The 17,181-nt window shown below is 41.1% G+C and overlaps 2 protein-coding genes and 1 long non-coding RNA gene across 4 annotated transcripts; 1 reads left to right on the top strand and 2 right to left on the bottom strand.

The window, feature by feature from the left end:
• The first annotated feature begins 731 nt into the window (after window positions 1-731).
• Window positions 732-8,267, top strand: tram2 (translocation associated membrane protein 2). Its single transcript, XM_020097818.2, has 11 exons — window positions 732-972; window positions 2,707-2,770; window positions 2,976-3,085; window positions 3,902-4,018; window positions 4,100-4,158; window positions 4,989-5,073; window positions 5,219-5,289; window positions 5,444-5,548; window positions 6,003-6,146; window positions 6,691-6,848; window positions 7,519-8,267. Exons 1-11 carry the CDS (start codon window positions 745-747, stop codon window positions 7,593-7,595), a joined length of 1,218 nt encoding a protein of 405 aa, XP_019953377.1. The 5' UTR covers window positions 732-744; the 3' UTR covers window positions 7,596-8,267.
• Window positions 8,268-9,816: 1,549 nt separating this feature from the next.
• Window positions 9,817-14,045, bottom strand: LOC109635985 (EF-hand domain-containing protein 1-like). Of its 2 annotated transcripts, none has more exons than XM_069514726.1 (11): window positions 13,911-14,045; window positions 13,460-13,577; window positions 12,706-12,975; window positions 12,310-12,597; window positions 12,067-12,216; window positions 11,768-11,954; window positions 11,400-11,620; window positions 11,111-11,251; window positions 10,469-10,682; window positions 10,089-10,229; window positions 9,817-9,956 (listed from the first exon to the last, which is right to left on the bottom strand). In XM_069514726.1, exons 2-11 carry the CDS (start codon window positions 13,523-13,525, stop codon window positions 9,928-9,930), a joined length of 1,707 nt encoding a protein of 568 aa, XP_069370827.1. In that variant the 5' UTR covers window positions 13,526-13,577; window positions 13,911-14,045; the 3' UTR covers window positions 9,817-9,927. The 2 variants fall into 2 exon arrangements, with proteins under 2 accessions (XP_069370827.1, XP_069370828.1); XM_069514727.1 differs by having other exon boundaries at window positions 12,706-12,927.
• A 1,397-nt stretch (window positions 14,046-15,442) lies between these two features.
• Window positions 15,443-17,103, bottom strand: LOC138405540 (uncharacterized). Its single transcript, XR_011239303.1, has 3 exons — window positions 16,649-17,103; window positions 16,029-16,084; window positions 15,443-15,847 (listed from the first exon to the last, which is right to left on the bottom strand). It is a non-coding gene; the product is annotated as an uncharacterized lncRNA (long non-coding RNA).
• Window positions 17,104-17,181: the final 78 nt, after the last annotated feature.

The following is a 17,181-nucleotide window of genomic DNA, read 5'->3' as shown; positions in this document are numbered from 1 at the left end:
TGAACTCTAGTGGTTGAAGTTGACGTTGCTTTGCAGCAATAGACATGTTCTGAAGGATGGAGGTCCAACAGACTGTTTCAACTAAAAGGTCAATGAGAGAAACGTTTTCTGAAAGATGTCATGGTTTTTGACTGAGCGACTCTGACTGAGCCAAACAATAAATCAACCATTGGGAAACAAAGAAAGAAAATGTGGAAGGTACACGAAAAATATGAGCATTACAAAACACATGTTTTATATCTTCAGGTAATGAAAAGAGGGAACTTTTTTGATGCACAGTTATCTCTTTATAATGGAAATGATTAAGAATAGTGCTTTTACCTTAAACAAAATAATGACCATTACTTTTATCTATCTTGTGACATCATTCTGCATTTTACAATAAAAGCAAACAAATGTTTGGGCAACAACTGTTTTTTCTTTGTGTCACATATTAAATATTTCAATATGAAAACACTGTTGCTACTGAGGGTTGTCATCGCTGCTTAAGAGTATAGAATAAATAAAGAATACATAAATAAATAAATACATGTAGAAATAAATAAATAAACAAATACATGCAGAAATGAATATATAAATAAAGGTTAAATAAATAAAAGGAGAAATGTAGAAGTGAGAAAAGATATAACTATGTTTATTTAAACCTGTATCGTTTGTGTACTTGTGTACTTGTGTACTTTGTGTACACAGGAACACAGCTCACACGGAAGGTATTTAGGGCACTGGCCCTTTAAGAGGACGCGCATGCGCAGAGCGTGGAGAAAGTTAACTCCTGAACTTCGCAGCCAGAGAATTTTTTTTTTGAGTGAGATTAATAAAGAAGCAGCAGGAAAAGAAGCTGCTGTGGAGGACATGGCTTTCCGCAGGAGGAACAAGAGCTACCCGTTCTTCAGCCAGGAGTTCCTCATCCAGAACCACGCGGACATCGTGTTCAGTCTGGTCATTTTCATTCTCATTGGACTGATGTTCGAGGTGAGCCCAACTTCTTCTTCTTCTCCTTCTTCTCCTCCTCCTCCTCCTCCATCGTGTCAGATGTGTTCAGATGTTTTCTAACTTCCTCCTGCTGCTGCTGCTGCTGCTTCTTCTCTACATGAAACCAGGTCACTGAGGCTCCAGAGGTTCTCGGTTGGGTTTGTTAAAAAAAAAGAAGAAAAAAGTTCACTTTGGAAGAAATCTGCATCAGTGTTGTCGGACATGTTTGCTGCCTCTGCACTTTTTTATTTATTTGTTTATTCAACCAGTAAAGTGGAGAGAGAGAGAGAGAGAGAGAGAGAGAGAGGCGACATAACACTTCAGGGTTTAAACTGTAACTTTACTTTTTCAACTTTTTCTGTTTATGCTCGAAGCTCTACGGAAGTTTCCTGGATCCATGCGTAGTTGTTAAAAGTATTTCTCTCAGTATATACATCCTCTAAGTGATGTAACTTCCTTCTCTCTATGAATCACCTGTTTTACCCTCAGTCTCCTTCCACTTTACACTGAAGTCAATCCGCTGCAGCCCTTTTCCTTTTTCTTTTTCTTTTTTTTGCGTCTGATTTATGTCACAAACCACGTAAAGCCGAGTGTAAAAGGTAGGAAGGGGATTTCAAATTAAAAGCCTTGTTGTTGTTAAGGGGGGAGTTGTGAGCACACGTCTGGGGGGTTGGGGTTTTACTTTGAAAGGGCAAACCGGAACGGGTGGGGTTGTTGTCGCCAGCTGGACACTGGTAGTTAACTGCCACGTCTCAATCTCTGAGCTGCTGCAGGAGGCTCAGCTGATACACACACACATGCACATGTACACACTCATACACATTCTATACACATTCTATACACATATATACACATACTTATATACACATTCTATACACACACCGACATGTACACATTTTATATACACACATATAGAGATACACACGCACACATACATACACACACTTATATACATGTACATATACCAATATACATGCACCCACCTGCTCATGCACACATACCTATATATGCACACACACATGCACGCACACAAACACACTGATTGAATCAATCAGGTGTTTTCTTTTGTGAACAGTTTCTTATACGTGTGAATAGAATCAAACCTTCCCGCTCCACAGTCTCACTTCAGAACCTGGTTGTGTTCACACAGCTGCTCGGCTGAAACCGATAAGAAAGAGGGGATTTCCTTCACATCTCTTGGTTTGGGGGAGAAGGAGCTGCAGCTGGTTTTGGTGTTGACAGGTCAAGCGTGTGGCCTCGGAGCTCAAGGGACGACTGGTGACTGTGGTGCTCAAACAGGGACCAGGCCACCAACAGGGTCCCATGAGTGGGTTTTGATGTAGTGGTATATAAATATATATATACAAGTCTGTATAAATGTCATCAACAGTTCCAGAAATGACCTGAGAAGTGAAACTGTCGTTGAGCTTTTCACAGTTCACTGACTTATTCAACTCTTTGAGAAGAGGCCACAGGGAGACGTCGCTTTACTCTGAGAGGCCACAAGCCAAAGAGTTTGAGGAAACTCTGCTCCAATGTCTCATGTCTTCGAGGGGGATACTTGACCTGAAATATTTATGGAAGGAGGAGGATTGACTGACAGTATTAAAAACATTATATATTCTAATAAGCTTGGATTCTTACTCACCGCAGCCCTATACACACACACACACATGCATGGGACTTCGAGGTCTCACTCGGACGCTGCTCATCACCATCTCGTTTCATTTGCAGGCTACAGCCAAGACGGCCATACTGTTCATTCAGCCTCAGTACAATGTCACCACACTATCACCAGGTACGCAGTGCAATTTAAGACTTGTTATTCAGTTCATTCACAGCATATGACCTATTTAGCCTCAGTTTCACTCCTGCATGTTGCATTATTCTGTTACTGCTGTCAAAGTGTGATTACAAACACGCCTCACATTGCACCAAGATGTTTAACACGCCTCTGACTGCAAACATGCTGTGTGTGTGTGTGTGTTTGTGTATGTGTTTAGAGGGAGAGGTAACGCTGTACCACTATGGATGGAAGGACTCTGCCACCATCCTTTTCTATTTCTTCATCGCCATCATACTTCATGCCGTAGTGCAGGAGTATCTTCTGGATGTAAGTACGTCGTCAGTGTGCTACATTGCATCGAGGAATAAGAGGAGTCGTACACGTTGCATACACTCATGAATACTACTCCCCCAAATATGTCTCTCTTTTTTTTTTTTTTTGTCAAGATTCTTAAATGAGTACCCCGGGAAATCTTTGAAAGATTAGGGAAAAAAAACATTGTCCAAGAAAGTTTTCCTTTGTCTGGATCTGTAAAATTTAATTGGACCTCTGCTGGTGCGTGTTTCAAGCTTCCCCAAAGTTTCATCCAAATCTGTTTTGTAGTTTTTGTGTAAACAGACAAATAAACGAATGAACAGGGGCATAAAACATTAGTGTATACTGTCCCCACAGTTGCACAGGAGTGTTCTATGAATATAGTCAAGGATATGAAGACAAAGTGAGTATACGAACGCCAGGAAATGAGCTGTTTCCCCTCGTAGGGTGTTTTCATACAAATGCAATTAAGATAAGACTTAATTAATACCAAAGGAAATTCTTGAACTTTATTAGGCATCATATCAGAAGCAGTATGAGCACAGTGCACTGTGAGTACAGAGACAGGAAGAGACGGTAGCATTTGATCCATGCGACTGTACAAGCCCATGTGTCATTGTGTAGAAATAGGCCAGTAGGTTTTATTTTAGCTCCATCACTATGGTTTCCAGAGAGTTTTGAAAGGAACACTTCTTCAGCAACAGTCACAAATAGCACCGGCTGTCTTCTCCCGTCCAAGTTATTTGCATCGCTGCGGCTCTTCCTCCAATTTGCCGCCCGTTCCGACCCGATCCAGCTGCATTAACGTTTTTGTTGTCCGCGCTGCAGAAGGTGAACCGGCGCCTCCACCTCTCCAAGAGCAAGAACACCAAGTTCAACGAGTCGGGGCAACTGTGTGTGTTTCACTTGGTGTCCAGTGTTTGGAGCTTTTACATTCTCATAACAGTAAGTGAGATTTCACTCGTATTGTTGAGGATGTGTGTTGTTTACTCTGAGCAGACACAGTAATGATGTGTCTCCATACAGGAAGGATATCTCCTGCATCCCAGCAGCCTTTGGGAGAACTATCCCCATGTACACCTCAGGTATGACTGATGTGTACCTCTACCTCTGTGTCGTATTGGCAAAACAAATAAACATGTGTGGTCTGTAAATTATAATGTTTCTCTTTCGTTTGGTATGTAAATGTTGGACAATTTACACAGATTTCTTCTTTTGTCTTTTCCCCAAATATATTCAGTGCATCATCATTGAAGAGTAAGAAAATCACTTAATGGTGTTTTGGTTTAACAAATACAAATGATATCAGAATAATTTTTGGGTCAATCGATGCACTGACCATCTACCTTCTATTGCTATCTGTTTACAGGTATTTTTTAGAGCACAGTACTACATCTATATATATTTTTTAAAGTTGGAAATAAAAGCGCTAACTCTTGTATAGCTGACAAATACTGCAAACTGATATTCAGGCCAAAATAATCCAGTTATTTTTCAGGGATTTGCAACAATTATTTTGTCTAATCCAGGGTTTTGACACAAAGTCTATTAGGTTCTTTAACAACGTTTTTTATTATACTTTATTTCAGAACTAGTTTTAATCAATCGCTACGAAGTAACGCACACAATGTGAATTGTGGGACTACAAGGCCTCAGTAGCTTTGGTCGACATCCTGTAGTTTGTGTCTTATCATCAGTTCCTCACATGAGCAGTTTTCACAAAAGCCTTCATAAATGTGGTTCACAGAGTCAAAAGTTTAATGTGAACACTGTGTAGCATATTAAACTAAAGGCAGTAACTTTTTATATTGGATTATATGACATTTAACCAGATTTATATTCTTGTCAATTGCCTTTAACGTCTTGTCCTTTCTGCTTCTTTCCCTCTCTCTCTCGGTCTGTATCTGTGCTCCAGGTTCCAGGTGAAGTTTTTCTACCTCACTCAGCTGGCCTACTGGCTCCATGCCCTGCCGGAGCTCTACTTCCAGAAAGTACGGAAGGTCAGTGAGGGGATCCTGGGAACTGGAGGAGTTAAGGGAGTGTGACCAGAGAACGTGTGTGTGTCCTGCATGTTTGTGAATTGGATGGAGAACGAGAAACAACAAAAGGCTTGTGCACTTGCGATTAAATGCTGTTTGTTTTCAGGAGGAGATTTCCCGCCAGCTGCAGTACATCTGTCTGTATCTGCTGCACATCGCTGCAGCCTATTTGTTAAAGTGAGTATGTGACAGAAGGACTTTATTTTAAAATCCTGTTAACTCAAAGTCTGGCCAAAAACATACTTCTACACTTGAACTTACTATTCCAAAATGAGTTTCTCGGCTCCTCCTTGCTCCTTGGCCTGACTGCCTCTCTCTTGTTTCCGTGTAGTTTGAGTCGTGTGGGTCTGGTCCTCTTCTTCCTCCAGTACGTGTCAGAGCTGGGCTTCCACATCGCCAGACTCTTCTATTTCACTGATGAGAACCATCAGAAAATGTAAGTAACCTCACCACTGTCACTTTTTCCAAAAATCCAGGTCTAATAAATTTGACATGACACAGAATGTTTTTGAATTCACAAGTGAGATGAGGTTGAATACTTGACATTGCTCTGCTTGTCTGTGGTGCCTCGTCTGCTGCCTCACTTGCGTTGAAAGCAAACACATAGGCCCTACTGCTGGTTTTATTTTTCCACTGTAACTCAACCCTCAGAATATAATACTTGAACTACAGACTGTTGATATTTCCTTTCCACAAACACTGAACTATTTAAACTACATTTTTCCTCTCAAAGCTGCTGTATCACATGTTTTTAGTGTTTTCCACCTTTAACAGTGCATTTTATTGTTGCCTTGTTCGGTTTGATGATCGCCGTAGTTGATTTTCTCAGCACCTTTTTTGTTTTTTAAAAATCTTTTATCGATTGTGTCTGTGTGTGTGTTGTGCTTCAGGTTTGACCTGTGGGCGGTCAGCTTTGTGTTTACACGGATGGCCACTCTGACCCTGATGTTCCTGGCTGTTGGCTTTGGTTTGGCTCGTGCTGAGAGCCAGGGGCTGGACTGGGAGATGGGAAACTTCAACACTGTGCTGATTAGGTAAAGCTACATGTGGGCAGACCGAAAAACAGCGTGTCCTACATTTGTGGATAATGATTCATTTTGTGGCCAATACGTTTTACAGCTGTCGTAACGACTTTATTACAAAAAACACGTATGCCTATATAAAAGAAAGTGTTGACGTTGTTGTGTTTTATTGTTTTGCAACATAAATTCAAATGAATGATTCCAGTAATCTTGAAGCTTAGTGACAGAAAATAATTGATCTTCACAAATAATTAAATTGGGTTTAATCAGTCCTAACTATGAGGTGATATTCAGAACATTGATTAAGGATATCTCTAAATGTGATCATAAAATAGGCAGGCACAGCAACTTAAACTGTTCAAACAGTGGTCTAGATCAAACTTGTTACCAGGAGCTGGCTACTGTAAAACCCTCAGAAATGTAAGAATTCAGACCTTGATCCAATAACACACGTCGAGGCCAGAGAGCAATTTCATTAATGTGCAATGTCAGGGCCATTTTCCCCCGAAACCACACACACAATCGCACTAATCTTCTTGCTTTGGGGCCCTGACAGGATGACTGTTCTACTGCTGGTGTGTTTGACCCAATCTTGGCTACTCTGGAAGTTTATCCGCTTCCAGCTGAGGCGCTGGAGGGAGTTCAGACATGAACAGGCCGTCCGCAAGAAGGCAGCCCCAAAACAACCCCTACGGACTCTGAAGAGAGACTCACGTGAGTACAAGCACCTGGTCAAACATGTTTCATGACACATGCTGAGGGAATCACATGATAAGTAGCTGCAGGAGAGGCAAGGGGACAGTTTTCAGGAATGTGACTTGTCATGATTCCTCCTTAAAGAAACACTGTGTAATTTTCTGAGCAACAGCAGCCAGCGGAGCTCTGACTGCCTAGTCCCACTCACTGAACTGAAACACAACTGAACAGTGGATATTACCCATAATCCCTGGCTTCCTGAACCAGAAGAACTGCTGCTGTAACAAATCCACCAAACTCTGTTAAGAATTCCTAATATGTTAAAAGTTTCCTGCTGGTTTTTAATGACTTCAAAGTCTTTTTACCTGATCTACAGTTCAGCTTTACTCTTCAACTTGCTGGAGTTCATTCTGACAATTAACGCTGTGAATATCAGTCAGTTACATACTTCACACAGGACATCATACCTGCTCAAAAAGAGCAAGAACAGATGTTCAGGATAATGAGTGGGAATGGAAGTGACACCATTCTCTCTATTCAAAGTTAGTGAACCATCAAACTAATTTTGAAGCTGATGTTTTAAGGGGGAAAAAAAGTTGAATAATGTTGCTTTAAAACACATTTCCAGATCACAGAATATGTTCTGCATTAACACCCTGACCTCTCGCTTCACTTCTCTCTCTGCTAGTTGGTCACCATGAAAACGGAGTACTTAAAGCAGAGAACGGAGCCTCTCCTCGGACCAAAAAACTCAAATCGACCTAAGAAAATGCAGACTGGCCTGAACAGCAGCCTTAGCCCAGGCTAAGGTTTTCTCAACAGCAAAACAGGGGAACTGGTGGCCGGTGGCCACGGGGCTCCTGGTTGACTACGTCCTGTGATGTTACAGGGACTCAGTCGCTTGAATGCTGGAAAATGGAAACCAAGGAAATCTCTTTGAGCCCAAAAGACATTTACTCTTCTCATCATATCAGTATTTTCATACATCCACGCAGCCTGCTATCCCTTCCTAAGGAACACCACTGTATGCATAAAGTGAACGCAGTAAATGGCACACATGTTACTGTGCGTGTCAGTGATGAATGTGTCCGTGCATATCCTCATACATAAGTACTGTATTGGTTGTAGTGTTTGCAGCTCTTCCCATTGAGCCGGCTCTGCTTGTTTTCTGGTCTGATCCATCAGAGCAGAATGAATTGTTACTGATGATATGATATGAGCTTACTGTATGCCGGCCATAAGGTTATCCCTTTACCACGTCAAGAGAAGGGATTCTGGCCAAACAATAGTGTTCACCTATAGGCTCCTCCCAATGATTTACATATGTCACTGGTCACTTAATAGATATGTATCGAGTATGTATGTTGGATATTACCGCATGCCATTCCTTGTTTTTTTGTTAATTACTTTATTAAAGAATGCAATTTTCTCAAATAAGATAAAGACTTGTCTTTGTTTCTATTTCAGTGTGTATGCCACATATATTTGTCAGGAACATAGAAGGTTTTCTGTCATGACCTCACACACATTGTTATACTGTGTTGTAAAATCAAAAAATACAAATGGTAAGGAAAAGAAAACCCGAAAACATAATGCCTCCAGCCACTGGCTTTAAAAACAATGGTATGTACATCTACCTGTGCAACTCTTGGTGTACCAAGGCGATCAGGTGGCTGGAAGACAGCGAAAAGGGAAAAAAGTAAATATGCAGATTAATATGGGAGTGTAATCATTTACTTGAGGAAAACATATCCTTTTAGAATTAAAATTATTATTAAATTATTTATCTCAGTATTCAGGGAAAATGTTATTGAAAAAAAGTTATGGACTGTTTTTCCAAATTGAAACTATAATAAACTATTTTCAGGAAAACGGCATTCTTGAGATATTGCATTCATGGGAATGGGACGGAGCAAATGTATGTGCATATGCCTATAAGTGCACACACATTCACACACATATACACACCCTATATGTTCTCATGCTAACAAACACAGGATACATATGACACACATAGACACAAATGAGAAAACAGTCATTATTGTATGGTATATATATATATATATATGAGATTTTAATAAATAATGTATCAAATAAAACAGCTAAGTTGGAAGGACAGGCAGAAAAAACACCATAATGGTATTGTTTCTTGGAAAAATAAAAAAAATAGGCAGATTGAGGCTCTCTCCGCGGCCTCTAGCGTGTTCTTGGTGGCTGTTTTGGTGTGCAGACCGTTTGCTCCAAGGAGTTTGAGGGTTCGCGCCAGTGATTGGCCAGCAAAGCCACGGCACCCAACCTCTACTCCTCTCCGCCAGATCACCTTCAGGATCTTCCAGAGACGTCTGAGGAGACGTGGGCACTGTTTGTAAACTCTGTAGGGTATACCGCTGGGGCCTGGAGCAGAGCTAGATCTTGCTGCTCTGACAGCTTCTCTAACCTCCTTCACGGTGGGTTCAGCGCAGTTGAATTGGGTTGCAGGCTCCGGCTGCTCCACCAGTTCTCTGCAAGGCCCGAGCTCGTGGTCTTTCTGGGTATCGCTGAAGGTGGCGTGGAGATGGTGGTCGATCTCCTTGACGGGGCAAGTGAGGTGGCCACTTCGTCTCTGGCCCAGAAGCTTCTTGATGAAGCCGAAGGGATTGCTGATGAAAGCACTGCGTTTCCGAGCTCTTTCCTTGCCTTTCCTTCGGTGCCATTCCGCCCTCCTCAGCGAGATGAGCCTCTTACTTATGATGTTTGTGAGTTCTGACAGGGCTGTTTTCTCCTCGTCCATAGCTGCCTCAAACTGACGTCTCAAGGACTTTAGCTCTTGTCTTAGCTGGCTAATCTTTGCTTCTCGACGGTTGAGCTTTGCCGGATTGTTTCCTCTCCGCCTTTGTTCCACGCCAAATCGCTCTGCTCCCGTGTTCATTATGATGGTGCTCATGATTTGGAGTTTCTGGTCGATGCTGCCCTTCGAGACAGTCTCCAGGCAGTTGTCAACGTCCTCGTCCAGCTTTAGCCACTCCTTGTTGTTTGCGGCAGGCCACATCACCCTTCGCTGTTCCGATTTCCTGCTCGGGTTGGGGACTTGTGTTGCTTGGAGGTTCCGAGTTTTGCATCACTCGGATGGCTCCTCTACTTCATCACCTGATCAAAAAAAGAAAAGTTAGGGCTTAATTTGCTGGGTATTGTTTCAGTGCATTTAAAAAAGGTGAAACCAACTATCCCTGAAAACAAGTAATAGAGATTATTAGCTGACTATTTAACCATTTTGTTTACCTGGCTGGTTATTCGCTGCCCCTTCACCCAGCTTTTGACGCAAAGAGTTCAGTGTTTGATAAGGGATCTGGCTCGATATGGACTCCAGGTATGTAAGGACGTATTGGTCAGCATTGGTCAGCACAAAGCGTCGGCCAAAAACTAAAGTAACAGACACAACAAAGAAGAGAGAGGTGACATTAGCTGAGCGTTCACTCTTTGGTATCGATCCCCATACTCAAACTCAAATTAAAATTGCAGGGTCAACAATTCCTAGTTTGGATACAGGTTAATGTGTTCAGAGAGAGTTGTACTGGTTGTAATAATGAGCTACACATCCTAGTTGACTCTGTAGTATCTGAGTAAGCAATCCTTTTGTAAACCCAGACTGTGATGCTCACCATCCACAGTGGCTCCAATAGCGAAGTCTGCAGGTGAGTAGAATTCAGGATTATCCACAGTAGAGCCCGGCTTGAGGATGCGTGTCTTTTTCAGGAACATGCCACTGATGATACCTGAGTTGGGAATGGGGTTCTCAAAAATACTGATAGTGTCGTCGTACAGGAAGTAAGACAGAATAAATGGTCGGCCTTCGTCGGTGGGATTCTGTGAGTCCTGGAATCAATAACATAGGGGCAGCTTAACCAAACAGAGAAATTATCTGTTTTAATAATAATAAAACTAATAACATAGTTGCAAAATGTTTTACAGAACATGAAATAATATAGTGTAATAGATTTTAATAGTGTGTGTAATGTAAACAAGTAAAACAGGTTGAGTGATTAGCCCTGATCTGAATTCCTCAGGTAGGCTGTCCCACCTTGTGAGGAAGAGAAAGCCCATGTAGGGTTTTGAATGAGAATAGAAAAATTACAACCAACAGGAAGGTATGTAGAGTTGCTAGTTTGGTGCAATATAGTCTTTTCTCCATCCTTTAAATTTTGGCTTTGATTTAGTCTGGTTAATCAATAAAATGTATTTCCAGAGTTAAGATTCCTGGGTCATTTTGAGTGGCCAGTGACCATTCCCTGATGTTGACTCACCAGTGTGGCACTGTAGCGCAAAACTTTGTTATGGTTCTCCAGCATCTTCTTCACATTCTTTTTTGGACGCTTGGGAATCAGAGCCAAACAATTCTGGAGAGAATCTTCAGGTGAACCAAAACCATTGTAGGGAGGAACCTCCTGTAGATGTGGACAACATGGACATGAGAGGGTTATGGACGAGAGAAAATAGTAACCACAACACAAGTACCCACAGGCAGGTCAGTGATGACATGGACATGTGAAAGAAAAGATGAAGACTAAAACTAAAAGGTAATTTAATTCTCACCCTCTTCCATTCCACTTTAACCTTCTTTTGTATTTCAATGGGTGACATATCCATGTCAGGGTGGTTGGTTTGGTAATACTTTCGGGTGAAGTCATCACAGTCATACAGCAAGAAGGGACGACCCAGCAGCTTCACTGTGTGACCCACCTGGAAGTCTTTGGGTGAGTAGTACTCCTCCACCTCATCCTTTGAGACCTGCATCACACAGCTGGGGAAGGGCTCTGAAAGGAAATAAGACAAGAACAATTATGCAGTGACTCAATAATGAAAATGCCACCATATCACAATTTAGCTGGAATATTTGTTGTCATCTACTGGATGTTTCTTTTAGAAATTGCATTTTCCAGTCTCTCGACTTTGCAACATACGTGGTTTGAGTTTCTTGTGCAGCTTCTGTCGGCGCATCACAACAGAGAAGGGATGACGACCACTATTGGGTCCATGGATCTCTCTGATCTTCACTGTGTCGTCTGCAAGGTAATAGTGGATGGTAACGGATCTGGTGTCCTTCTGCAGACAATCAGCATCATCCCACAGAGCGAAGAAACACAGCACCTGAACAGAGAGAAGTTAAGAGACTGAAACTAGAACCGGTTCATTTTCTGCCTCTGTGTTGATAGCTGTCTGGATCAGAGTTTATAATGGTTACAGAAGGAATTTACTCTACCTTCCCGTCCATAGTGAGAAACTGGTGTTTTCTGTCAAATTCTGAGGGTGTGGTGTGGCAAGGCAGAGTCATTTTGCGACTGTTGCTGTAAGGATCAACTGGCATCGGCTCAGGGTCGTTCAAAATAATGCCCTCACTTTCCATGAATTTCTGTTTAGACATAGACAGGGTGTATTTTCAACAACTGACGGGTACATATTAAACATACTGTAAAAAAATAAAGATCAATCAAACAGGTTGTACCATTGTAAACTCATCGCAATTTGTGATGTGGTACTTGTGCCCATACACCACCAGGTCTATGCCAAGGTTGAGGTCTTTATACTCGTAATGCTCTCCTCGTTCATTCTTGGGCACACGCTGTCGTTTCAACCGTTTCCCCTGCGATAACCCAGAGTTCTCCACTATGGGCTCATAGATGTACATGCTGTCATCCTCTAGGTAGTAGTATATAATCACAGGGCGGACACGGTACACCTCGTCAGGGGAAAACTGGACATCCTCCTTAAAGTATGCATAGAAGCGCAGCACCTACAAGACAAAAGTTTGGTGAGCAGACAAACAAGGGATTAATTAGTCAGGTTACACAGCAACAAACACCATCAAACACTATTCTAAGTCTTCAAAGTTGTAGCATACCTTCTTGTCTAAGGTCACGTAAGCTGGTACGAATTGTTTAAGCGGGCTCTTGTATGAGGAGCCATGAGTCATGTCCGGTGTTTTGAAGGTCCGCTTGTTGATCTCCTGCTGGATCACTTGCTCTGACAGAAGAGGATCCTGCCCAATGCTAACAGTGGGGTCACGGGGCAGAGCAAAGCCGTTCTTGTACGTGAGAGTCTGTGATCGATGGAAGGCAGACTTCTGCAGAGAATGATCATTAAGAAGTACATGCGTTAGATTTTTTAAATCCTGTAAATAGATATAAATCAATTCAAGAATCCAATTAAATTGAAGTCCAATTAACATGGTATGTGATCCTATTGTTACAATACATACAACAGCACTAAACTACATAAAAACCTGTCTGACACACAACCAAAGGAGTGGACAGAAAAGAACCAGTACAAGATAAATAATTTGAATATAATATTTTTCATGTTTACTAGTAAACGTCTCTACCTGACAACACTGCAACAGAGAATTTTAGCTTGGTCATTTGTATAGAAACTTTTGTTTCAGATCCCTCTGTCAACTCTGCAGTTGATAGAAAGTTAAAATTTATATATTCAAATTTGCTTAAACTGGAGGAATGCAGAAAGTAAACTGTAAATATTATATAACTTCAGTTTTGCTAACTGTACTGAAACATTAAACCCTCATGTTATGTAAACTTAAATACGCTTTAAATTAAAAATGATAGCTAGTTTCACTTTAGCATAAAAAACGTACATACCGTGATATCTTGAAAGGTGTATCCAGGTAAGAACGGTAATCTGTGGCTGTTATTGTTCCAAGACATTGCCCCAATCAAATCTTTCCTAGTGTTCTTATTCTTGTTTCTTCTCTACAACCTGATAAACAACATCATTTACATTTAACGTTTATTGTAACCAAATGATCACAATTGCAGCCATGGAAGTTAATTGCATAGTCAGACATGACAGTATGGTGATCGTAGGCAATACTATAATATTGACTCTGATTTTTACATTTGCTATGTTTGTTATTCATGTTTAGGCAATATTTGGAAATTAGACTGTAACTAACAAGATATATGGATGGGTTTCAAACTAAGTAAAGAAAAAAATGTTTTCCCCCATCATCCATATGGCCCCAGTTAATAAGCAATCGTGTCTGTAGGGGGCAGCTTATGCATGTTTAAAATATACTTCTTTTTCAGATACCTTTTTCCTCTGGCGAAAAGGTGACTGCAGCTCGTGGTTTATAACTAAAAGTGTCTTTCTGCTTCAAAATACCTTCCTCTTCATCTTTGTTCTCTTTTTTTGTGGGTGGCAACAAACATTAAAGGGCATTTCCACCATAGCTCACTTGTACTTCATAGGTATAAAGGGTGAAATACCTTTGATCTTTTTTATTTAAATGCTACATTTTTACACTTAATAACTGTCCTTCAGAGGCATTCTTTTACATTCTATTTGTCCTTCCCTTTGAAGTCACTGTCTGATGTCTTTAATAGTTTTCTTTTCCAAAAACCCGAACCGACTGTGTTTGATCCATAGACTGTATGTAAAAAGGTTTGATCATTGGAATCTGAAGGAGACAGGATTGGGCGAAAGAATTGAGTATGACCTACATAACTCTGCTAAATATAACAACACATTAGGTAGCGGTAATGCACCTTGACTTTGATTGCCATCACCAATAAACCTAACAAAGAAGAAAATTGATTATTCATTACTTCACATTACATTGTGAAATGTCAAAGAGAAGTACAACAATAGATGGTGGTAATGAATCCCACCAATAAACCGAACAAAGAAGAAGAAGTGCTCAATCAATTGCTCAGGCTAGCCTAACCTCACACTGTGGAGTTTGCGGAAGTTGTCAATATCATTGGACAAATACCTCTTCAATCAGTAAGTTCTTCCTCCATGACAACTCTGGGGGGGGGGGGTGAATTTTTTTCTAACTCGCTCGTTTAGATAATATAGAGGTTTGAAATTATGAATAATTATCACTTGATTGACACGTGACGTCACCGACGTCACTCTGGCTGTTAGCCTGCGGTCTGCTCGGCTTCACCTGAGCTAACAGGCTAATCCCCGTCACCGAGCACGAGCGGAGTCTGTGGGGGAGTTTTCACTCACATGTCGGATGAACATCATCGTTTGTTGTTCGGCTGATTGTCCTGACGGAGAAGTGGAAGACGTCTGTGCTGCAGTGTCTGTGGTGAGTAAAGTACTGTCTTTGATTTACGTGTCAGTAGTGATGAGCAGGTATCATTGTTACCTGGCTGGTTAGCTTAGCTCCGCTAACCTCCAGGCAAGATACCAGCAGTAACGGCGATGCTAACGGGAGGGATGGGAGTTATTAACCCGACATGAAGCTTCCACACAGCGGAGAGAGGAGCGTTAGAGTTTATGGTGATAAATCTTTTAAACTGAAGGCGACTGTGTGTTTAGTGAATATCATCAAGTTAGATATCTAACGTTATGTAAAGTTGTTCAGCTCGCCTTGACTACGCTACTGTGAGTAACTTCAGTATTAATGTTTTATTAGATTATTGTTTCAGAAATAACGTTAGTGCAGCTGCTGCAGTGTGAAACTTGTTGAGCTGAACTTTATTTATGAATGAACAGTTTACCTACCAGGTATAGACCCAGAACTTACTAACAATTAAAGCAAATTATTGCACATGATGCATTACATTATATATGCAATACTTTTAATGTGAAAGAACTCCATACTGCACATTCACTGTAGTACACTGTTTAATCCCAAACCATATTCAGATACATACTTGAATATCCACAGAATATAAGGACACAGACTTTGTTTGAAAGTAACACGTATCTCTGCAATAATGCCATACTTTTATGTTTCCTGTCATTTTATTAGGGACGGACGAACCTGCGGGACACAGCTGTGCTGACCGTGTTCTGTCTCTTATGGCAAAAAAGAAAAGACAACACTTTTTATCTAAGGTTTATCAAATCAGAAAGTAAAAGATGAACATTGTTGTGATAGTGTTAATTTTACCAACCATAATGGATATAGAAATTGACTCAATATTATTAACATGTTGACCAGCCTGAAGCTGCCGATCTCCACCTTGTTGCTGCTGCCACAGTGGATTCTGAGGACATCAGGTGTTGCAGTGCTTCATGAAATGAAAAAAGTCATGTTAAAGGATGTTTTATGCTAAAATCATTGTCAAATCTGTAGATATTAAGGAACAGAGGAGAAACATGATAATTTACAGATACTGTACAATACAATAATTACAATAATTTTGACACATGTAATATCAGCTGTGTTAAGCAGCCAAGACGGGTACTTACAGTTTATTCTGTGTTCAGCAGGTGGAAGCTCCACAGATTTCAGCCAAACTGATGTACTAAAAGAAATAAACATTGTTCAAATATATAAAATGTCTTTCTACCACATCTGTAATATTCAAGGGTGATAATCTCTCACAGTGCTGTTGATAACAGTCCACTTCAAGTCCCTCAACTTCTCGCAGTGTTAAAACAGATACATATATAATAAATATGAGTACTGTTTACAACAGTGGTGTGTGGAGATTATAATCACATCTAAACTGTCATATAATTACACATCTGCACTGGGTCTAATTCACTGTGAATTCTATAACAGGCTAAAAAAAAGAGGTTGTAATCATAGACTGTATATAAAGATTGTTATAGTAATGGCGGTTATACAAGTCTGTATCACATGCAGCTTATTAATATTAACTTATTAAAATTACAATCAAATGACAAAACACAACTCTTTACTAAAGCTAGTTAACTTGCTTCAAACTTCATTAGACGTGTTAAATAAACGGTGAATTTCCACAATAACATCAAAAACCACTTGAGGAATGTAAGTATATGTGGTATGATTATGATAAGAAATAAATCAATAGGTTTTGTTGTTGTAAAGTTTCAGGGTAACTTACCTCTGTTCGGTTCGATGTTACGACCGCGACCATCCCGGAGCAACAACACCGCAGCGCTAGCCGGTTAGTAGTCGCGGGTAGCATTTAGCCTAGCTCCTTAGCCTGAGCTAACCAGGTAACGATAAGCTCTGTGGGCGTGGCTCAGTTGTCAGTCTTCACTCGGCCCGCCTAGCGTCCACTCGCGCGCCTCCTTTTTGCCCATTTATGGGTTAGCCCGGAACTAGGAGGAGTCAGGCCCCGGCAAGATGGCGCCGGGTGAAACGCCCACTACGAGCCTCATTTTCACTCTTCAGAAACCAACGGGTGACGTCACGGACACTACGTCCATCTTTATATACAGTCTATGGTACTGACATTCCCGCGGTTCGGAAAAACATCGCGAAATGTCTATTTATTGTCGGTTGTTTCTGTTAAATTAGCGTTAGCTCGCGTTCTGGGCGGACATTTTGTTTCCCCTGATGCACCGCGGCTGATGACGATACAAACCAGGAAGCGGAAACTGCACAAAGCCCGTGCCAGCGCCCCCCAGCGGC

The sequence above is a fragment of the Paralichthys olivaceus genome, chromosome 19, assembly GCF_024713975.1.
Source record: "Paralichthys olivaceus isolate ysfri-2021 chromosome 19, ASM2471397v2, whole genome shotgun sequence".
Classification (NCBI taxonomy): Eukaryota; Metazoa; Chordata; class Actinopteri; order Pleuronectiformes; family Paralichthyidae; genus Paralichthys; species Paralichthys olivaceus.
Note: the sequence above shows the minus strand (reverse complement) of the source record. Positions and strands in the feature narration are given on the sequence as shown.

Bases quoted from the DNA above. Each gene is read 5' to 3' on its own strand.
- tram2 (XM_020097818.2), top strand. From the start codon at position 745: ATGCGCAGAGCGTGGAGAAAGTTAACTCCTGAACTTCGCAGCCAGAGA. The intron at 2,771-2,975 runs GTACGCAGTGCA...GTATGTGTTTAG, and splicing joins TGTCACCACACTATCACCAG to AGGGAGAGGTAACGCTGTAC. The intron at 5,074-5,218 runs GTCAGTGAGGGG...GTTTGTTTTCAG, and splicing joins ACTTCCAGAAAGTACGGAAG to GAGGAGATTTCCCGCCAGCT.
- LOC109635985 (XM_069514726.1), bottom strand. From the start codon at position 13,525: ATGTCTTGGAACAATAACAGCCACAGATTACCGTTCTTACCTGGATAC. The intron at 10,230-10,468 runs GTGAGCATCACA...CTGTTACTTTAG, and splicing joins TATTGGAGCCACTGTGGATG to TTTTTGGCCGACGCTTTGTG. The intron at 9,957-10,088 runs GTAAACAAAATG...TTTTTTGATCAG, and splicing joins GGCAGCGAATAACCAGCCAG to GTGATGAAGTAGAGGAGCCA.